The 23,451-nt window shown below is 37.2% G+C and overlaps 1 protein-coding gene across 1 annotated transcript in view; it reads right to left on the reverse strand.

The window, feature by feature from the left end:
• Nucleotides 1-21,619, reverse strand: part of LOC121512307 (desmoglein-2-like) — a 29,289-nt gene extending 7,670 nt beyond the window's left edge. Inside the window, exons 1-11 of the mRNA XM_041791511.1 lie at nucleotides 21,538-21,619; nucleotides 13,912-14,016; nucleotides 13,094-13,249; nucleotides 11,108-11,249; nucleotides 8,267-8,424; nucleotides 7,886-8,020; nucleotides 7,606-7,791; nucleotides 5,865-6,127; nucleotides 5,626-5,768; nucleotides 1,938-2,159; nucleotides 1,000-1,236 (exon numbers count right to left, since the gene is read on the reverse strand). Coding sequence (XP_041647445.1) covers nucleotides 1,000-1,236; nucleotides 1,938-2,159; nucleotides 5,626-5,768; nucleotides 5,865-6,127; nucleotides 7,606-7,791; nucleotides 7,886-8,020; nucleotides 8,267-8,424; nucleotides 11,108-11,249; nucleotides 13,094-13,249; nucleotides 13,912-14,016; nucleotides 21,538-21,573 — 1,783 coding nt within the window. The 5' untranslated portion in view covers nucleotides 21,574-21,619. The remainder of the gene's footprint in view (nucleotides 1-999; nucleotides 1,237-1,937; nucleotides 2,160-5,625; nucleotides 5,769-5,864; nucleotides 6,128-7,605; nucleotides 7,792-7,885; nucleotides 8,021-8,266; nucleotides 8,425-11,107; nucleotides 11,250-13,093; nucleotides 13,250-13,911; nucleotides 14,017-21,537) is intronic.
• Between the last annotated feature and the right edge of the window lie 1,832 nt (nucleotides 21,620-23,451).

The raw sequence follows: 23,451 nt of genomic DNA on the forward strand, positions 1-23,451 counted from the left end.
GGGAAGACTGCTGACTTGGCAAATGACCAGAGGACAATCACTGACACCCTTCAAAAGGAGGGTAAGCCACAGAAGTTCACTGCTGAAAGGGCAGGCTGTTCTCAGAGGCTGCATCAATGTTTATTTATGGAAAGGTGACTGGAAGGTAAAAGTGTTGTAAGAAAGGGAGCACAAACAACAGGGATGAGCTCAGCCTTCAGAGGACTGTCAAAAAAGCACAAGGAGCAGACTGAGAATGGAGTCAGTGGATCAAGAGCAACCAAATAGTCTACAAGTGCTGTTTTCAGATGAAACTACATTTGAATTTCATTTTGGAAATCAAGGTCCCAGAGTCTGGAGGAAGATCAGAGAGGTACAGAATCTAAGGTGCTTGAAGATCAGTGTCAGTGATGTTTTCCAGTGTCACGTTATCTGCTGCTTTTGGTTTATCAAGTCCAGAGTCAACACTGTCAGCCATCTACCAGGAGATTTTAGAGCACTTCATGCTTCCATCAGCTGTGAAATGTATGGACATTCAGATTTTCTTTTCAAGCAGGACTTGACACCTGTCCACAGTGAAGGTAGAACTACCAGGAACTGGTTTGGTAACCGTGGTGTTACTGAAGGCTGCTATCAGAGCAACCTGGGCTTCATAATGCTGCAGCAGTGCCACAGACTGACCAGCTGTCATGTCACACTGATGCAGTGATTTATACAGGAGCTTCAATCAATTAATGAGTGCATAATGAGCATAATTTTCCAAAATACTAAATCAAGTACTTCTTTGGACTTATATTTGTGATATTTTTACTGAGGCAGAGGATTTCTGATTCTTGTCAGTCATAATCAAAAAGATATAAACAAAAATGTTTTTAATATGAATCAAGAATGTACAGTGCTTAACAAATTTATTAGACTACCTGTATTTATTTAGACTACTGACTACCTGAGATGTGAAGAAGTGCTGAAGAAATTTAACCACACAAAACTTAAGCAGATTAGTCATCATATTGTACTCACATAGTAACAGCAGCAGTCCAAGTAATAGCAGTCCAATGCCTCCAGGTCCAAGTCCTGTTTGTTTATTAGGCCAGACTCCTTTTTTCCCACATATCTTTCCATCCTCACAGGTACAAACTTGAACGTCTACTTCCTGTGGTTCTGGACAGGCCAGTCCCTGTGCATCCTTCACCAGAAATTTCACCCGACGGACTTTAGGCCACATTTCCTCCTGAGCCCTTAGGATAGCTGCAGTGTCTAATGTGGGGGGGAAAAAAAGTATTACAGAACCCCTTTATGCCTAACTGTACCAAAACTTAACAATTAAACTGTCTTTTTTCTAATTCTCACTGAAAAAAAGACACTCATAAATTCAACAGAAAAATAAGAAATATCTGTTCAAAGTTGGAGAGGTTTTACACCAACTGGCCGGCTCAACAGCCACATAGTGAGATGGTACAGAGGAAATGAGGGCTGGATGATACTAAACATAAGCAGCTCCTTGTAAGAGTAGTCTGATTGCATGTCACATATCTAACACCGATCTTTACAGTTTAAAGATGGCAAAAAATACTATATATATTGGAAGCAGTGCCACTGTAGAGTTTAATCCCTGTTTTGTCCCGCCATACACCAAACTAGAAGAACAACAGGCAAAAACTTCACTTTAAAAATGAGCTGTAGAGGCCCTGATGCTATAAAGGTTAGGTTTTAGCCCACTTATGAAAAACAGACCTCCAAGCTTGACCTCCATTTGACCTGTGGCTCTTTCCTGCATGTCATTTCCCACTCTCCCTGATTTCCTACTCTATCCACTATCCTATCTCTCAGATGAAAGTAATAAAAAGCTTTAAAATAGATATTAGAAAATGCTTTAGTCAAATATGCCCTGTGTTCCTGTATCCTAGTATCTACAAGCCACAGTCTCAACCTTTAGAGAAATGTTTTAAAATTCTCACCATTCAAATACTCCAACCTCCATTTACCCTCAGTTCCTTCTGGGATGATTTGAAAGGTAAAAGGGGCTCCATTAGGAGACAAATCCTCATCTTTAGCATTGACAATAATAGAATCCGCTGGGATACACATTGTCTGAATGTTTGCAGTCAGGGTCGGACAGTGGTCATTGAAATCTTCTACCTGGATGGCTACAGTGCCAGTGGCTGTTTTGCGGGGCATGTCTGAAATAGGACAATAAAAAAAAAAAACAACCAGATCAGTAAGCATTTCCTTATCCTTTATTCATGTTTTTCTCAGAATATTCAATGGCAAGTCCAGAGAAAATGATTCCCCTGCTTGTAAACAGAACTTGAACACAACTCTTTAAATATCTGTATTTATTACAGTCATTGACTGATTTTACTGTTGTTAGGTAGCTGATGTCTCCAAACTTACAGTCACTATAAAAGGTGTACATCCCCTTGGATATTTGACCCTTTAATTCATTCTATAGATTAATCATGGTCAATATAATGTGTTTTCTTTTTTATCAAAAAAGCAAAAAGCCTTCTCTTTAATGTCAAAGTGAAAACAGATTTCTACAAAGTAATGTCAATTAAATAAAAATATGTAATGTAACATTAGTAACTACATAAATATTCACCCCCTTTAAAGTGACTGACCTGATTCAACAGAGGTCCAGCCAGTTGGTGCTGGTAGTCTCACAGTTAGTGAAATGGGAATCACCTGTGTGCAGTTAATGTGTCTGTAGTGACTGTAGTATAAAGACTAGGGATGGGCGATATGGACAAAAACATTTATCACGATATTTTGCTGTATTTATTGCGATAACGATATAAATCCCGATAAAAAAATAGCTCCATTCAACACAATCTTTTTGTCAAGGTAAAATGTATCAAATTGGCTGCTTAACTACACCAGCTACACATAAATACACATAAATATAGATATGTGCTTAACAAATTAATTAGACCACCCGTCATATTTGTCTCAAAGACCATCCAGCATCATGAAGTGCTTTAATGCGGACTCTTTCATTTTCAGTGAGCTCTCCATGTTTTACCATTTTGAACAGGAATGAGGAATTTCAAACTGAATTCACCCAAATTTGAGCCGGCTCACTGGGCTTCTTTGAGAAGTCAGAAATTAATCAAGCATAACATTCAACCACTAAAACTATTTTTTCTGTTCAGGAATGCAAGTAAATAACTATAATTTGACATATTAATCAAGAAATAATAATGTGCTTTACTATTTTTTCATTTTTTTGTAAATCAGTAAATTTGAAAATTCATGAATAACAATAATTTATATTTTAGCACTGAAAATATAATTTGGGTTAAAGAGCTTCTATTGGTGTATTAACCATTGCATATAAAGAACATAAAAATGATTTTGGTAATTACCAATGCTGTTAATTTAGGGCAGCTGTGGCATAAACCTTACTTTGGTTAGGGTTAGGGTGGTCGAATAAATTTGTTAAGCACTGTAAATATATCTATATTTAAACCTATTTGCTTCTACATTTAAGAGATTCATAGAGAAATTTAGTTGGAAATAGTACAAAGAATGTTCCAACTTGGCCTCATTTGTCCAGTTTGCCTCTGTCTTTGTAATGTTTTAATCCAAAATGCAGTCTGATATCCTCTATTAAGTCTAAAGGTTCCTTCAGGGGAGCAGAGCTGCCAGGCTCCTCCATGTTTGTTTTTACAGAGATAAGTCATTTACTGCGAGTCCAAGTTGAAACTCTTGTTGTTAAATTAATAAAAATAAGTAAATTTGATAAATTATTTTAACTAATTTTGATCAAGTCCATGATTTATAATTACACTGAAGCCTATAATGTCTTAAATGTGGTAGTAATAGTCACATTTTCAGATATAGTACATACAGTGTGGTGCTTTAATGTTATCTGTCCCTCCATCATTCACTTCTGTCTGTCTGCTGTCTGTGAGCTGTGTACTATAGAGAGACACCTATGCACCTGAAAGACAGAACTCACAGCGCTGATAAAAAGAAACATGCACCATGCTATCTATCATTTATATAAAATCTACATGAGATGTGAGTTTATTATTCATATCTTTCTAAATATTAGACTAAGTGCTCTGTTATTTCCTCGTATAAATGGTGGGACAATGCGTAATTTCTGCGGCTGTGAAACGAAGGAATAAGGGGTAGTAAAATAAAGCACACTGTGCAAATTACCATTGTCTGCTCCACGTCTGATTTCCTGTAACCAAACTATTTCTAGGAAATGGAGGTAGAAACTCATCCTCTGTTTCTACTCCGCCTTCTGCCATGTTTGTTATGTTTCTGCATGTGAGTTATGAGTGCGTCGCAGTTGATGATGTATGTGTGCGACGGTCACAGACACATTCACCATCAACCATAGTCTATCGTTATTATCGCTGAATGCCGTTTTCTCATCGTGTAAAGTTTTTTTCATGGTATATCACAAACGATAAGATATCGCCTATTCCTAATAAAGACATCTGTGACTGGAAGGTCCAGTCACTGGTTAATCAGTATTCCTGGCTACCATTGCACCATGAAGACAAAAGAACACTCCAAGCAACTCAGAGAAAAGGTTACTGAAAAAGGGATGGAAACAAAATAGTTTCCAGTGTGCTGAACATCCCCGGAGTTCAGTTAAATCCATGATCAAGAAATGGAAGAAATATGTGTAAATTTGCCTAGATCAGGCTGTCCTCACTAAATGAGTGACCGTGCAAAAAGGAGACTAGTGAGAGAGGCCACCAAGACACCTACGTATGACTACTCTGAAGGAGTTTCAAGCTTCAGCAGCTGAGATGGGAGAGACTCTGCAGACAACAACTGTTGCCAGGATTCTTCAGCAGTCAAAGCTTAATGGGAGAGTGGCAAAGAGAAAGCCACTGTTGAAGGAAACAGAAAAATCTTGGGTAGAGTTCACCAAAAGGCATGTGGGAGACTCCGTGGTCAAGTGGAAAAAAGCACTATTTTGGTCTGATGAGACCAAAATAATGCTTTTTTGTCCATCAGACAAGACGGTGGACACCAAACACTGCAGATCACAGTAAACACACCATCCTCACAATGAAGCACGGTGGTGGCAGCATCATGCTGTGGGGATGCTTCATGGCAGCAGGAACTGGAAGGCTTGTAGAGGGAGAGGGTGAAACAAATGTGGCAAAAAATAGAAAAATCTTAGAGGACAGTTTTATTCAGTCTGCAAGAGAACTACGGCTTGAGAGAAGATTAATTTTCCATAAAGACAACGACCGAAGCAGACAGCGAAAGCTACTCAAATGACAAAAATGACAAGGTGAATGTTCTGGAGAGGTCCAGGCCTCAATCCAACAGAGAATTTGTTCCTAGACATGAAAAGGGTTGTTCTCACCTGATTCTAGTGCAACCTGACAGAGCTTAAGCAAAGAATTTAGTAAAATTTTAGAGTCTAGATGTTCAAGCCTGATTGAGACAGAATTAGAGCTGCGATTGCAGTTAAAGGTGCATAAATACTGACATGAAGGGGGTGAATATTTATGAAGTTGGTTATTTAACTTGACATATTTGTATTTCGTTGACTGTACTCAATCTGTTTCACTACCTTTTTTACTTTAAGAATAGCATCTGTTCAAGAAAAATACTAGCCTAAAAGTAAAATGGTGAAATATTGAGGAGGTATTATGTGGAAGAGATTACCATCAGTAATGCATAACACTTCAGCTTTATAAGTCCCATTTTTCAGGTACTTTGATTCTCTGTCAGGGATCTTGTTCAGTTTGATCTCAGCTGTTTTTGAATCGATGCTTAGCCAGTTGTCAGGGTCTGAGCCTTTCACATACCTGTAGAAGAAATAAACAGTGTAAGTTCGTATCATCAGCGTAGAAAAGAACACTGATAATGCAGTTTAAAGTGTGTGTCATTGTGGATTCACTGACGTGACATTCACCGCTGCTTTCTGAGTGTCTTCGTCTGTTGCAATGTAGTATCCGATTATTTCATTAATCTTGACAGAGCCGCCCTCTGAGAGAGAGAATGTTTTTGTTTTGGGGGCGAAATATGGACCCTCAGGCTGGTTCTTCACATTGATTTTGAGTGGATAGGTAATAAATTTGGTGGTTGATGTAGACTGATACAGTGCCACCTTGTTTCTCACAAGTATTCCAAGATCAAGGCTCTTCATGGCTTCATAATTGATTGACTGTGACAAAGCAAACAAAGGATATTACAAACAAGCATAAAGACACTTTTATAGTTATATATATTTATATTTGCCCATATGTGCTTATAAAATCCAGTAAACTGACCGAAATGCAAATTTTTTCATTTTTTTCATCGATGTTTATGTAAAATTAGACATAAAAGATACTTTGTCTTATAAAATAGCTGTTTTCTATAGGATTAAAAAAAGTTATTTGTGTTTATTCACTTTCTAAGAAAATAAATACAAAAGTTGAAATAAATTGTGTTACTGTTTGACGATTTTCATCCATGTTTGCCCCATTATTGCCCATTATTGTTATTTTTTGACTCCTTTTATCCATGTTGTCATTATTTTGTCACTTTCCAACTTTATTCAATGTTTGCCTCATTTTGCCTATTTTTTTTGCAACTTTGGCACTTTTTTATCATTTCCTGGCAATTCTTGAATTTTTTTGACTCTTTTTTCCATGTTTACAGCTTTTTCCCATTTTGTCCTTTCTTTGGTCACTTTTTCCAACTTCATTCTACATTTGCCCCATTTTTTTTGCAATGTTTTACCTATTTTTGCAACTTTTTGCCCCTTATTTTTGCCCTTTGTAAATTTTTTTTGCCCATTTTCACTATCTTTTTTGCAACCTTTTCCCCTAATTTCTTTATTTATTTATTTTTGCAACTTTTGCTCTTTTTAACACTTTTTGCCAATTTTGGAACTTTTTGCCTCTTTTCTTCCATGTTTACAGCTTTTTCCCATTTTGTCCTTTTTTTAATCACTTTTTCCAACTTCATTCTACATTTGCCCCATTTTTTTTTTTTTTGCAATATTTTACTTATTTTTGCAACTTTTGCCTTAATTTATTTATTTATTTTTGCAACTTTTGACCTTTTTATCACTTTTTGCCAATTTTGGAACTTTTTGCCTCTTTCCTCCCATTTTTGCACTTTTACATCTCTGTAACCCATTTGTGCAACCTCCAACCTTTCTTTCCCCATCCCTTTACCCCTTTTATCTTCTTGCCAGTTCCTGCCACATTTTCTTTAAAAAGTAATTCTGTTTTAAGAAAAGAGGTTAACATTTTGGAAAAGGCTTTATTCTGACACAGCATAAACACAAATTTGTTTTTGTTTTGATAAGAATGGTTATTATTCAGGTCAAATATTAAATATGGTTATCACTGATTACATTCTCAATGGACCATGATCCCCCCCGCCCTTTAATGTGGTCTTAGTTACAGTATACAACAGACTACAACCTCCTTTTTCTCATTGATCGTGTCCATGTCTACATGACATTATTGTTGGTTCCTACTATAATTCTATATTTACCAACACTTCATGATATACAAGTTCTTTAAGCAAATGTTCATTCAAGTCTTTGTGTGTAACTACTCTATCATTCATTCCATAAACAGAGAGACAATATTTATAGTCTTTGTCTATTTGAAACTGTGCAGAAACATGTTACTCCTTCAACAGTACCTTAACCAGGTGCAGGATTCCCTCGTTGGTTTTTGCATCTGTGGTCATCTTGAAGTACCCAGCTTCATTGCCTTTCACAATGTCATACACTGCTTCCCAGTTTTCTGAGTACTTTAGATCCAGATCCGTTGCTTTAAATCTCATCACTTCCACATTTTGTGTGTTTTCTTCAATGCTGCCCTCATACTGCAGGTAAAACAGATAAAATATCCGTTGATAATTTCAAACCATTGTCTTCAAAGAGTGGTCTAGGACAAAGGCATTTTAATGAAAACTATACCGTCGCAAATTCCAGAGTGGGAGCGTTGTCATTCACGTCTTCGATGTTGATGGTCACAGTGCCGGTGCCGGTGTTTCCTCCTGGTTGGCCATTCAAGTCACTACCTATCACCGTCAGAACGTAGCTGGCATGTGTCTGCATTAAGAAAAAAATGGAAAATCTGAAACAAAGTGTACATGGCTGTGTGGGAATTATTGAATAAGTTAGAGTCATTTTAGGACATACAGAAACATTACAAATGTTTTTCCTGCTTGTTAGCATTTGAAAAATTAGACATCAGAATTTCATGACATTACTGATCCTTTTGTGTGCAATACACAGAATCATTAACAGTCCTATTATGCTGCATTAAAAGGGACACTAGTGTAGTGTAGTGCATACCTCTCTGTCCAGAGAACCCGATTTGACACACACAGTCCCATCTTTGGTAACATAGAACATGTTGGCTGGACTCTGACTGAGAATGCTGTAGGCGATCTGAGAGTTTATGTTCCCTGGTTCATCACGATCGGTTGCGTTTAACTTCATCACAACTGTATCTGTTAACAACATTACATGAAGCAGCCAATAAATGCAATTATTCATGTCTATAACCCTTTTTGATGGACTTTGATTACAGTAGACCTAAGAAAGTAAATATGGCCTTAGCTTGGTCAAAAAAAAAAAAAAAAAGAAATAAGCCAAGCTTGTAAATATTTAACATGCAGTGCCATGAAAAATGATTTGCCCCCTTTCTGATTCCTGACTTTTTTGCATATTAATCATACTTAAATGTTTCAGATCATCAAACCAATTTTAATATCTCACAAAGACAACCCAAGTAAATACAAAATGCTGTTTCTAAATGATGATTTTATTTATTAAGGGGAAAAAATTCTGGCCCTATGTGAAAAAGTAATTGCAATGAATAAAATCTAATCTAACTCCCTCAGTGTGAGCTGTTGGGGGTTCACTGCCTTGCTCAAGGGCACTTCGATAATGCTCAGGAAGTGACCTGGCACCTCTCCAGCTACCAGGCCAAAGTCCAGATATGGTCTAACTTGGGCTTTAACTGGCAACCCTCCAAATCTCAGCCCAAGTCCTTCCAGAGTGAGCTACTGCCCCCCCGGGAGTGTACAAATAAACTACAAATGGACTACATGCCACTTTAAAAGGGTCCTATGTTAAGTATGAAGGGCTGATATAGGGCAGAAATAACTATTCATGTCCGTATATAAAAAAATAAGATCAAGAAAACTAATAACATAAAATCGGAAAACAGTCCAAAAATTTGTGATCGTGGTGATAGAGAGTTACAGAAAAAGAACACATTGGTGCTTTAGAGCAGTGGTTCTCAACTGGTGGATCAGGACCCAAAAGTGGGACACGGAGCAGCTTTCAGTGGGTCGCAACAAGGTGTCTGTAAAAAAAAAATGGTGGTAAAAAGTCCTGAAGTCCTGGTCCTGAGTGGACATGCATTAATACCTTTTATTTCACCCTGTTTTTATGTAAAATTGGGTACATCTAAATGTTTGATCAGTATTTAAACTTATGTATCTCCTTTTCTTGCAATGGAAAAACTGCTTTTGCCATGATAATTAAGTAATTTCTCAAGATCTCTGGAAATTTGGCAAAAATGTATACATGATGATGGTAAAAGAGGGTATAAAACTTTTTATTTTGGCCCCCTATTTCATATCATGTATTTTGGTCCAATCATGCTCCAAACTGCAATTAACTAAACATGTGTTGTTGAAAAATTTTAGGAAACTGGTCTGAAGGCAATGAGAGCATTCCAAAACAAAAAAAAAAAACAGTCCTGTGGATACCTGACAGAGAGCTCATCCACTTCCCAAGACTCAGAGCTACAACCACAAGTGACCCATCTCTGCTGCAGCCCAACAAATGCTCTCACGGAGTATTTGTTGAAGTTTTGGAAGAGCTTAAGGGTGAGTTTGACTCCAGATTCAGCAATGTGAATGAGCACAAGGAGGTTTTCAATTTTACTGAAAACCCCTTCCATGTGGATATATTCTCTTTCACTCCAACAATATCAGAGCTACGTCCCAATAACTGTACTGCTCTGGAAAATGAGATAGTTGAGTTGCAGACAAATGACATTCTCAAAGTTGAACTACAAGCAGTTGTTGGCCACTTCTAGAGTTTGGTGTCTGAAGCAGACTTTCCCACTTTGAAACCACTTGTACAGAAAGTGATGTGAATTTTTATGAGCACATACACATGTGAGGCAACATTTTCAACAGTATCAAGAGAAAACAGAGAAACCAGCTGACCTATGCACTTATTGAATGCCTCACAGTGACTGCAACAACAAACAACAAACTACAAATACAACATGAAGAAAGTAAAGGAGACGCATGCTGCCTTCCGCTCATCACACTATTAAGGTAATGCTGGTTTGATTTCAATCTGTATTGGCTGTGCTATCACTGTGCTGTAGGTTGACACCTTAGTATTCAGTAATGTTTTCACTTTTGGTGGATTTCAGTTTAACTAACGTGGCTCTCCTGTTGTGTCTGTCCTGCCAATGTGGCTCACATGAAAAGATAGTGAGGATCACTGACTTAAAGCATCATAACAGAGATTTGTGCCAGAAAAGGGACGTCTCTTCTCTGACACAGAGTCAGGTGGCTGCGATCTGTTCATAAGGTCAAGGGGAAGTATAATGGCATGAGTGCTTCCTCCATTCAGATTGAAGCATTTTTTAAATCCGAGAGGATCCTATTTTTCCTTAGTAGGCGTGGCTTCAGCTCATTCAACTGATGCACTCACACCATCCTGGAGCAGATTTAACTGCCTCATTAGTCATCATTTCAGGCTCAATTTGATAAAATTGAAGAGGTTTTATTTGGCTGAATTTGAACAACGCAGTGACCTGTCATACAACAAACCTAAACAGATTTATTATACTTTACATAGACAGTCACACTGGTATTATTTAAAGACTACACTTTAAAAAGTGGTGGCTGGATGCTTACCAATTCCTCATGACTGATAGCACATAGAAATAGTACAGAAACATTCTACATTAATTGAAAGAGTAAACAAATCGGGTCATTTAACAGTGTTTTATGAAGAGGGTTGGACAATTTCATACACCAGTTAAGAATATAAAAGAGGTGTGTGTGATTATATATATATATATATATATATATATATATATATACACACACACACACACCCACACACACACACCCACACACACACACAGTAAAAGCTTACCTGCAGCGCTGAGCTCCTTCACACTCCCTGCCTTCATGATTTTAAACACTGGTGGATTGTCGTTCACATCTATAACCTTGAATTTCAAGCCAATCCTCTTCTCCTTTTCTGTGCCATCTTTGGTTTTAGCAATACCAAGCAGCTGAAATAGAAAAGTCCATGTCTTTTGAACTTGTCTTGGAAGTTGAACTGAATAACACAGAAAATAAGTTACAGTTCAAAATAGTATCAGTCCAACATCACTAACCCGATCACTGTGTCTCAGGGCTCTTTGGATCAATGAAATCAGCCTCAGCCACCCCTAACCACTGCTCACAAGCAGAAACGGTTGCAGTGGGCCCAGAAATACATGAAGACTCATTTTTTAAACAACCTTGGTTACTGATGAGTTCCGTGCAACCCTGGATGGTGGGGGGTAAGTTCTGCAAGTGCAGTGCAAATTCTGATAAAACTGGCACTGCTTTCATGCTAATCTCCTCCACCATAATTTGCACCGGCCTCCCTCTTGCTGCTGCTTGTTTACGTCACGACCCTACCGCGCCTGAAAGTACTGCCCCTCGTTGTTGATTGGTCCTGTCACTTTCTAACCGGGCCCAAACAGTTCAGATGGGTGCTTTGCATCCCAAAAAGCACCAAGAAATGGTTTGAGACAAAGCACTGGAGAGTTTGCCAGCAATGAGTCTGGATCTAAACACCTATGGAAAGATCTCAAAACTGCTGTTGCAAGAAGGCACCCTTCAAATCTGAGAGACCTGGAGCAGTTTGCAAAAGAAGAGTGGTCCAAAATTCCAGTTGAGAGGTGTAAGAAGCTTGTTGATGGCTATAGGAAGCGTGTGCAACCAAATATTAAGTTGAGGGTGCCAACAGTTTTGTCCGGCCCATTTTTGGGGTTTTGTGTAAAATTATGTCAATGTTGGCTTTTTCTTCTGCTTTTTTGCGTTGTTCTAATGCACGTAAAGGAAATTAATATTTGTATACCAAAAACATTTGTAATTGCAACAATTTCTGAGAGAAGTGGTGTATTTTCTAGAAAAATTCCAGGGGTGCCAATACTTTCGTCCATGACTGTAAAGAAGTGCAAGAAAAATGCTGAAATGATCCCAAATGCTTTAAAATGGCAACCATAAGCAGAAAGACTTGGAAGTACCAGAGTAGTACTGGGCAATTAATTGAAAAATAATCAAAACTGACATTTAGAGCCAATAACTGACATAAACCTTCTGTGTCGGTTATTTCAGTTCTGTCCCCTTGTAAATCTCTCTCTTAATGCACCATAGAAGCACCCTATGTGAGAGGCACGTGACACCGCCCCATCCAGTGCAACACGGAAGCGCTACGGAGTAAAACTCAAAATGCAGGGCAGGGCCTGAAATGAGTGTTTCAGCAAGACAACGACCCCAAACACAGCAGTAAGCCAGCAGCATCTTGGTTCCAGACCAAACTAACGTTTTAGACTAATGTTATGCAGGGCCAGCCCAATCTCCAGACCTTGATCCAATAGAAAACTTGTGGGTTGACATAAAAAAGGCAAAACTAAGAAATGCAGAGGAATTGTGGAATGTATTCCAGTCGTCCTGGGCTGGAATACCTGTCCACAGGTGCCAGAAGATGGTCGACTCCATGCAACACAGATGTGAAGCAGTTCTCAGGAACACAGCTAAATGTTAGTTCAGTGATTCACAAGAAAGCCAAATCTTCAAGCTCATTTCAGTTTGTACAGTAAAGGTTGATACATTTCTCTTCATTTTTTGATTTGGAATAGAATCTGCAGCATCCCAAATGCCTTTGCATTTATGGAAATAAAAGCTATTACAAGGATTTTGAGCTTTACTCACACTACAACTATTAAAAACATAACTGTACATCATTTGTTCCAAATGGCTTTTAACAATTTCAAAATTCACAAGTTATTAGTTATTAAATTTTTTCAAGCGAAAAGTGATGGAAAAGTACCAAATTATTCTTCAAGAAAAAAAAAATACTTACATTGTAAGTGTCAATTTCCTCTCTGTCCAGAATTTTGGTCAAACGAACATATCCATTATCTTTATTTACATCAAACACATGGTAGGGAGGCTTGTTTACACCAACACCCTCCAGAGAGTAATCAATAGGTATTTTATCAGCCCAATCGGACCGAATCTGAAACACAAAATAGAAGAGCAGAAAAATTAAAAAAGAAAAAAAACAGAAGCAAGAGAAAGACAAAAACCCGACTGCTGCAGATTTAAGCTTGTCAATGCCCTATGTTTCATATAAATGTCACAATAACACCCTCTGATGTCTCATTCATTTGTCATTGCAAGCAATCAAAACTTGATGCCAGAAACACATAACTAAAGCTTGGACAAACTTTGAATTTTCTTGCAGTGTTTTTGGACCGGTTGAGTAACTGTAGCTTAAGCAGGGTACTGATACACAAGATAGAACAAGAGTATTTAAAGAGGATGATTGCAGTCAACTTCCTTGTTTTCATGTAGTGCATGTGTTTAATTTGCAGAATCTCTGAACATCTTCACATTAATCTCTGTTGTATTTGTGAAAGAAAATTTTTGGCGATCAGCCAAGTCTAAACCAAACATATGTCTTAGGAAGAATTGTGCAGCCCTGATAAAAATGTTTGGCCCACAGCAGAAACTACAGGGAGGAACAAAAATCAGGACCTGACATCTTGAAAATAAAGAACTGCTTTTCAAACAAAGGTTATGACCCACCTAAAACTGCTTAAACTGACATTTTACTTCAGCAGCTTTGCCTTAGAGCTGGTTAGTGGAATGAAAGTGAGGCACAGAACCATCACTTACCTTTGCAACCTTTTCCCAACTAGTGTAATTCTTCCCCTCTATCAGTTCGATTGTGGGGAGAATCCATTCCTTTTCCCTGCCTTTCACCACAGCAACAACCTGGAACTGTAACACAAGATATGAGTTAATTCATAGTGCAACAAAAAAATGAAAGTTTGATATATGTTGAAACTGCAAATGGGCGCACACTGCACACAATGCAGCTTTAAAGTACGTAAAGTAAGAGCCTAAACCTCAACTAGTGCTGCAAGCAGCACTGAAGGGCCCTTGGCAACAGCCAGTGTATGGGAATAAAGTGTATCTGTGCAGTTTGCTGCAGCAGGGCTGGGAGACCATGTAGATCCTCAAAGCATGCTCATTAAATTTGAAATAATGAACACATTGCATTTTTTATATGTGGTAGAACTTCCTGTCAACAGTAAGAGGCATTATAACAAAGCAAGATGCTTTGTAATAGTATGTAGAGATAATCAGAGCAAGACCAATTTTTATTGTGTAAATACAAAGAAAATGGGATGTATTATGCTGGAGGTGCTCCTGGCATAAATCACATATTTCATAAGAGTTTTGGCAACTTCCTGTCAAACAGGTGAGATACTGAAATCCTCACCATTGGCAGTAGGGATTACTTTAATAGGACATGTCAGTGTTGTGATGTTTGCATATAGATGTATTCAGTGTGAAACTGTTTTCTTGCCAGAAACTGAACTCAGCCACAGAATGATGTATTCAAGAGTTACAACAGGTTAAAGTCCTTTGGCACCATCAAAAACACCATATTTTGAAATAGAGATAAAGCTGGAGGACTTCCTGTACAGATTAAAGTTGGTTTTGAGGAAAATAAAATCTAAATTCAAAGGAGAAAACATTCACTTGGCACAAGGGGGAGCTGTGACAAAGTGATACTGATGCACATGTATTCAGGATCAATGTGGGGTCATCCCTGTGAAGTTTGGTGATGATTGACTGATTGAAGCACTGTAGCTATTTTGAATCTAAATACATGCACACCTCAAAAAAAAAAAAAAAAAAAAGAAAAGGGTTTTACAACATTGGGCCCCATTTACAGTCCCATCCTACAATGAAAATGAATGGCTGACACAACTTTAGATGTTCAGATTGTCTAGAATAAGCACATGAAAATTTAGAGACAATCTGATGAAATCTATAGATGGAGATCCTTTAAATGTGACAACAGTAATGCTGCCCAAAACAGCCTAAAATGGCCCAAATTTAACCTTTAATTGTTTGTTGTGTGCTTCCTGTGTATTTTAGAGGGTGAGCCCAATAGACTTTTTTTATTTGACTAATCATGATAAATATGTAGCTTATACCAAGTCCCGTATCTCAGGTTTGGGGAACCCTGTGGGGCACCTGTGCAATGGACTTGCACGACTCCACCAAGTGGGCAGTTTTCTGGGATTTTTTTTAGGCATGTTAAGGCCCCCAAAACAAACTGAAGTTTCAGAAAAATAACATCCAAGAACCCTGATATAGATACATCCGTTGCAAAGCTCAGTTTTTCAGCCAAAACACAAAGGTTTTAAACTACCAGGAAGTTTAAATCTAAATGTGTAAATCTGTGGCAAAGTTTTCCCCAGGTCTGTTTAAACAAAACATTACAGACCTTTTTTTTTTTTTGGCACTAATGCACAGTGCTTAACAAATTTATTAGACCACCTGTCATACACTGCCTGGCCAAAAAAAAAAAGTCGCCACTTAAAAAAAAGTCACACACTCTAATATTTCATTGGACTGCCTTTAGCTTTGATTACAGCACACATTCGCTGTGGCATTGTTTTGATAAGCTTCTGCAATGTCACAAGATTTATTTCCATCCAGTGTTGCATTAATTTTAATATTGATGACGGGAGAGTCTGACCACTGTGCAAAGCCTTCTCCAGCACATCCCAAAGATTCTCAGTGGGGTTAAGGTCTGGACTCTGTGGTGGCCAATCCATGTGTGAAAATGATGTCTCATGCTCCCTGAACCACTCATTAGGGAAGAAGAAATCCATTGTTTAAGAAATGAGAAGTCATTCATTGCATCAGCTGGGGTTAAATAACTTGTTGCCAGCTGAAAGATAATCGCCTATGCAGTAATTATCCAATAGGAGGCTCGTACCTATTTGCTTAGTTAAATCCAGGTGGCGACTTTTTTTTTGGCCAGGCAGTGTATTTGTCTCAGAGACCATCCAGCATCATGAAGTCCTTTAATGTGGACTCTTTCATTTTCAGTCAGCTCTCCACGTTTTACCATTTTGAACAGGAATGAGGGATTTCAAACTGAATTTACCCAAATTTTAGCCAGCTCACTGGGCTTCTCTGAGAAGTCAGAAATTAATCAAGCATAACACTCAACCACTAAAACTCATTTTCCTGTTCAGGAATGCAAGTAAATAACTATAATTTGACATATTAATCAAGAAATATTTATGTGCTTTACTAATTTTTCAGTTTTTTTGTAAATCAGTAAATTTGAAAATTCATGGATAACAATAATAATTATATTTTAGCATTAAAAATATCATTTGGGTTAAAGAGCTTCTGCATATTGGTGTATTAACCATTGCAGAAACATAAAAATTATTTTGGTAATTACCAATGCTGTTAATTTAGGGCAGCTGTGGCATAAACCTTACTTTGATTAGGGTTAGGGTGGTCTAATAAATCTGTTAAGCACTGTACATCCTTTCCACTGTGTTGACCTACCACTAGTTTATGTGTTTTTGCTGATAAAAAATAGGGTGGTGTTGGGCTAAATCTAAGCACAGAAGACAGTTTTTCTGGTATGCATCCAAGTGTCGTCAGTGCAAAGTGAGGCTAAGAGAAGAGCTGGGAAGAAAACCGTCTGGAAGCTGTTTTACTCTTTGGGCTTCATTCAAAATGCGCAGTGCTCATGATGGGCCCCTTGAGTGTGTGGTACCCTAGGACAGTGTTTCTCAATATTGGGTCAGGCCCACCTTGGGGGTAACGAAACACTGAGGGGGGTCTTCAGATGCCTTTAAAAAAATGAGAATATTTTCTAAGTTACACTGTTGTTACTCTACTCCAATTTTGCCAAATTTAAACCTGTTTTAATCACTTTTTCATGACCAATTTTGCAAATTTTAACATATTTTTACCACTTCAACCCCCCCCCCCTTTCAATTTCAACCTCTTTCCACAACTTTTTTCTGCCTGTTTTGCCACTTTTATGCCAATTCCTGCCACTTTACACCTAATGTTGCCTCTGTTCACCCACTTTTTAACCCCTTTTTACACCCATTTTAACCAAATTTCACTGTGATATGCCTCATTTTCCAGTTTAACCTATTTCTACCAATTCCTGCCTATTTTTCTGTCATAATTAACCCTTTTTTGCCATTTTATTTCGACTTTTCATCCCATTTCACCAAATCTCCACCCATTTTTGCCAATTCAGAGCCATTTCAGCCCCTTTTTAATTCTCTTTTACCACTCTTTATGCTCATTTTTGCCACCTTAACCTATGTTTGCCATTCTTTTAGTTATTTTCTGCCACCTTATCTAATTTTTGCCTCTTCTTAACCATTTCTGCTCCTTTTAAAATCAAGTTTCACCACCTTTTCCACTTTTTTTTTTTTTTTGCCATTGTAAACCCATTTAGTATTTTTTAACTCCCTTTGATTCTGTCTTTAACAAAAGAGATTTACATTTTTAAGAAGGCTATTTACACAACTGAATAAAAAAGATGTGTTTCTTTGATAAGAGTGGTTATGTTTCAGGTTAAATATCATGGATGGATACCACAGCTTAATTGGACCATGACTCTATGGGTGCCCAGTTTGGCTGGGTCCCAGAATGCTCTACCCTTTATCCCCCTCATGGACGGCCTTGTCTGCACCTGACTATTCTTGAATGTGCATGGCTGTGTTCAACCACCCTCAGGTACAGTGGGGGTCCCCGGTCTCTGGCACATTTATTTTGGGGGCCGTGGTCTGAAAAGGTTGAGAACCACTGGCGTAGGAAACCACCTATTTCTGGTGATGTAATTGTACATTTACTGCCCATATTTGATATATACTACCGTTATGTTTGGCTGATATATCTGCTGTAAATATCAGCAGAAATGTTCATATCTGCCAATAATGTTGGTAAATATGAACTACTGAAATACTGCTCATAATATTGTGCATCCCTACAAAAAAAAACCTTTGAAAGATGTATCTAAATTAACAAATACATTTTTACGTTTTACAAAACAAATTTAAATTAGCAAAACGACAAAAAATACATCTCACAAAAGCAATTAACAAAGTCCAATACAAATGTACAAACCTGAAACTCAAAACTTGAAATAAATTTACAAAGTCCATTACAAAAAACAGAGTAATACACTTTTAATAAAAAAATTGCATCTCATGTAAATTATTCTAATAAATAACTAGAATAAAAACAGTTTATGCAATTAAACATTTTTACAACAAATTTAAGAAACATTGTTTTTTAAATTTTGTTCCAGACTTTGTCATTTTGTATCTAAATTGATGTTTATTTCTAAGGTTTTATGAAAGTGTTAAAGACTTTGTTGTATGGTATCAATCTTTGTAGATTTTTTTTTTTAATTTAATAAAAACAAATTCAGGATTTGTGATTTTGTTTCAGATTTTGTAAATTTGTTTCAAGTTTTGTTTCATGGTTTCAGGATTTGTTATTTTTGTACCAGCCTTTGTAAAATTGTTTTAGGTTTAGTGTTTCAGACTTTGTAGTTTAGTATCGAACTTTGTAAATTTTTCTCAAGTTTTGTTAAAGTGTTTCAGGATTTGTTTTTTTTGTATTGGACTTTGAATTAAATGTATTTCAGGTTATATAAAAACAGTTTTAAACTTTGAAGTATGGTATCTAGATTTTTAAATTCGTTTCAGTTTTTTTAAAGTCTTTCAGAATTTGTATCAGACTTTGTAAAAGTCTGATACAAGGTAAGTTTGTAAGTTTGTTGTTTTGTAAAAGTGTTTTGCTAATGGGAATCTCTTTTATTAATTTTGAAAATATTTTGGTTGAAGTAAAATTGTTTTACACTTTGAAGATGTGTTTCAGACTCTGGTTTTGTATTGGACTTCCACGGCCACCATACCTTGCGGTTTGGTACACCATGTACATGGGCGGCTCTTTCGCCACGTCTCTTCCCTATCTCATCCCTGTTTACAGCTCTATCCACTGTCCTTTCTCTCAAATAAAGGCCTAAAATAAATGTTTAGAAAAGAACTATTTTATGAGGAAATGTGTGTTTTTTCACAGTATTCACGAACATTTCAGTTTCTTACAAATAACTGACACAACACAGTGCCATTTATTATTTCCCATTGTCGATTAAGGCTCTTTGCATTTCAGTTGAAGTGTTAAAATGTTTTTTTTTTTCTGTTGAATCTTCCAGACTAAATAAAAAATGCTACTTATCTGATAGATTGTTGAAGCATGTAACCTTAAAACGGTGAGCACAAAAGAGCTTTTTTGTTCAAATCAGGAATTTCTGTTACTTAGAAGGCAGCAACACAATACAGTGTAATCCTATTATTTTTCATTGTGAATTGAAGCTTTTGCATTACAGCTGAATTGCATCTGTTGATAATGAGGTATGTGTTACAACAATGCAATGGAGAAATGTACACACATCCAAGAAACTATAGTGAGAAAAGAAGGGACGTCTGCACTCTGCATGAAGAGCTCCTAAAGTGGATTTCTTCAAAAAGGGTCTTAACTAGAAATAATGAAATACAAGAAATCCCACATATGATGCATGGTAATAATGGGTCAGCCTACATGTAGCATTCATAAAGCCTTAAATTATATCAAAAGTTACTTTATTGTTTTAAAACACTATGGAGTATAAATTACCATGTTAATCCATCAAGTATTGACTCACTCACTCATTGACTCACTGACATAATCAGCTTTTACAGGGCCTGAAAAAATAATCAGAGTAAAAGCACCCCTTCAATGAAAGTCTTCACTTTTGATTTGATTTTTTCAATTTTGATGTTTGAATACATCTAAAGACTAAAGTGTCCTTTTTATACTCCTCAGTCTTTGGTGTACATGTCAGTCTGTTTGCTACTGTCAAAGAAGAGAACTGAAGATACTTTGTCCAATTATGCTAGTTAATTTCAGGTATGAAAGCACACCTTTTATTTTAGTTTCAGTCAACTAAAACAGTTTTCAAATTTTAGTTTTAGCTATTTTTCTTTCCTCTGATGAGTATCCCATATCTCTGAGGAAAAACTGAAACTCACATTAAAATGAGGGGTGTAAAGTAAATCACCTTTACTCACATTACTGAGTATCTTTCTTGTGCACTTTTACTTTTCGAGTACATTTTGAAATCTGTCATTTCACTTTAACTTTAGCATATTTTGGAGGAAGTATTGTCTTTCATTGCATTTAAAGATCATCATTTAATCAGATAAAAAAATAAAAAAATAAATGAACGACAGGCTTTCTTTCAACAGCCTGAAACTGGTCAGTTGGCTTCAGTTACACATGATGGTCATCAGCACATAGAAAGAGAATGATTCCACATCACATCCCAAAACACCTGTCACATTTCATTTTATTAGACAGGTTTGATATGACCTGAAAAACCTGGTTGGAGATTGATATTCTCATGTTGTTGCCAAGAAGCAATGATCATGTTTTACTGCATAACACCACTGAAGCTGCTCAGTACTTTAAGTAAACTTTAAATAAGATTCTTTTAACTTGAGTGGATGTATTGGCCAGTGCTTTTAATTCCACTTAAATTAAGATTATTTTTTGGGGCGTGTTGCCCCTGTTTAGATGGGACGGCTGAAGAGAGACAGGAAACACTGGGAGAGAGAGTGGGGGGAAGATATGCACCAAACAGCGCCAAGAACAGGAATCGATCCCGCAACCAGTACATTGATGGGTGCGTCAAGAACTACAGCCTCTGCACACGGGTGCCCGCTCCACCCACTGCGCCAAACCAGAGCCCCTCAAGTCAATTTTAACCAAAGTAACTGAAGTTTTATGACATTTAGTTCTTTTACTTGTGCAAAAGAAAGATTAGAATGCCACGAAGGCATACATGAACATATTAAATGCACAGTGGGACAAAAGAATTCCGTAAGGACTTATCCCACCTAACACATTAAAACATTTGAGGCATTATTGCAAAAATACCAGCATTCATATATATTTAAATAAGGTCTAAAAGCAGCACAATAATACAGTTTACAGGCAAACAAGGCCTTTTTGTACTGTAAGACATTTTAGAGATCACCCTATACACTTAAAAACAACTACAACAGTCCTGCAATCTTACCACCTCTGACTAAAACTCATCAAAACTAAACTAAAAGCACTGTCACAAAGTAAAACTCTTACGTCATTTACTAATCTGTGTTGTCATAGCAGCCACGTAATTGTAAGGTAAGGTGTGAGTGAGGAAACAGATAATCTATCACTGTGCTAAAACACAATTTACCAAGGAGTGTTGAATTTACAAAAACCTACTTCTGACATTATTTAGACAAGCACTGACAGGAAATACAGAAATACGGTAGCAGATGGAACTGAAAGTATTTAACACTCAACTGTACCAAAATAAAAACAGAAACATTCAGGACAGGGCTTCCATTAGCTACTTACCACAAACAGACAAAGTAGCACCATGCACTGATCCATCCCTGCAGAAAAGTTCCAGTAGGCCTGTCTGAGACAAGTGAGCCAATAGAGCTCCAGAATAAACAGTGAAGTGAAGGAGGAAAGAGGAAGCTTATGAAAGAGGAGGAGGAATGCTCTACTATAGGGAGCAACTTACACACCCCTCAGAGGATGGGGGCGGGGGCGAGGGGGGGGACTTCATGTGACACAAAAAGGTATGACACAGGTTAGCTTACATCTGCGGCCTACTTTAGTCCATGCACAAGATGAGGAGGAGCTAGGAGCACCTGCCCCTGACATCCAAAGAGCCCTTTAATCAGTAATTTGATTTTATTTTGAAGGGGCAGGTCTGTTTTTGCCCCCATCAAGACAAAAATAAATGATAGCTGATCTTTTCACCTGAGCTCATCTGTGTGCCGGATGCGGCAGAGACTAAAAGTGAGGGCTTCTTTTCATCAGAGGGATTTTCTAATATAGGGGGCACAACCTGACACTTTTTGGATTTGGCTCAGTAATTCTAAAAATACTTGATTTATATTAATATTATTTTTATAATACCAACATAAACATCTGTCACAAATTAACACTGGAATTGTGTTTTTCATGTTTAACAAAGTTTTGTAAAATTGCACTGAAAGTGACTAAAGTGAAATGTTTAAACTACACAGAGTTAAGTGTGACATAAATAGGCTTTAACGCAAGACTTCCCTGTAAAGTTAGAACACATAATTTTGTACAGTTCTCATCGTTTCTGTAGTTTAAGTAGATGATGTTTGTGGGTTTATGATAGATGCATATTAAAGTGTAAGTGAACCCCCAGCTCAGAGCTAACTCTGCCCACTTCAGACTTTTGAAAAATCCACAAAAAGAGGGGAAAGGAGAGGAATAGGAGGTAATAGGGCTGGGTTTTCATTTGTGTATTGTGAAGAAAAAACACTTGGTAAGTAAAGCAATTTGTTCTTTTCATGTTTGAGTAATTCTCTGTGATGTTACATTACAGGCGGCATTTGATGTTGTTTCGATATATTTGATATTGAGAAATGAACATCTGAAATTAAGAATTTTTTACTGTTTTTTTTTTATAAAAAAGGTAATATTTATTACCACATACACACAAAAGTACTGTGAATAGGTACTGTGCAGCACAGTGGTTCTCAACCTTGGGGTCAGGACCCCCTTGGGAGTCGTAAGACACTAATAGGGCGTCTCCAGATTCCCTAAAAAAACAAAGAATATTTTTTAAATTCCAGTTGCCACTTCACACCAATTTCAAAATTACAATTACAAAATGTCAACACATTTTTGCCATTTAACACTTATTTTTGCCATTCTTAACTTTTCACCACTTTTTGCTGCCTGTTTTTGCCACTTCTAAACCAATTCTTGCCACATAAGCCTAGTGTTGCCTCTGTTGACCCATTATTGTCACTATTACCAGAGGTGTCAAAAGTATTCACATTCATTACTCAGATAGAAGTATAGATACTAGGGTTTAAAAAGACTTCTGTAGAAGTGAAGTATCAACTCAAGCTTTTTACTCAAGTAAAAGTATAAAAGTACTGGTTTCAAAACTACTTAAAGTATAAAAGTAAAAGTAATGTAAGGGGGAAAAATGCCATTAAGGACAAAAGCTTAGGCCACGCCACAGGGCTTCCTGGCTACCAACCCCCTGCTGGTGCTTGGTTGGGACATTTCGCTCGAGTTCTCTTGAGTCTCTGCCACGGAAATCTTCATTCTAGACTACATACTACATATGTGATTTGTGTCATGTGCGCAGGTGCAATGGATCGCAATGGATCCAACCACAATCAAATTCACTCTATCCAGATGGTGCGATTTATCTGGATAGGTTTTTGGGGTTTTTATTTGTGTTTTTTTGATCGATGACAAGCCGGAATG

This window comes from Cheilinus undulatus, linkage group 7 (genome assembly GCF_018320785.1).
Source record: "Cheilinus undulatus linkage group 7, ASM1832078v1, whole genome shotgun sequence".
NCBI classification, from domain to species: domain Eukaryota; kingdom Metazoa; phylum Chordata; class Actinopteri; order Labriformes; family Labridae; genus Cheilinus; species Cheilinus undulatus.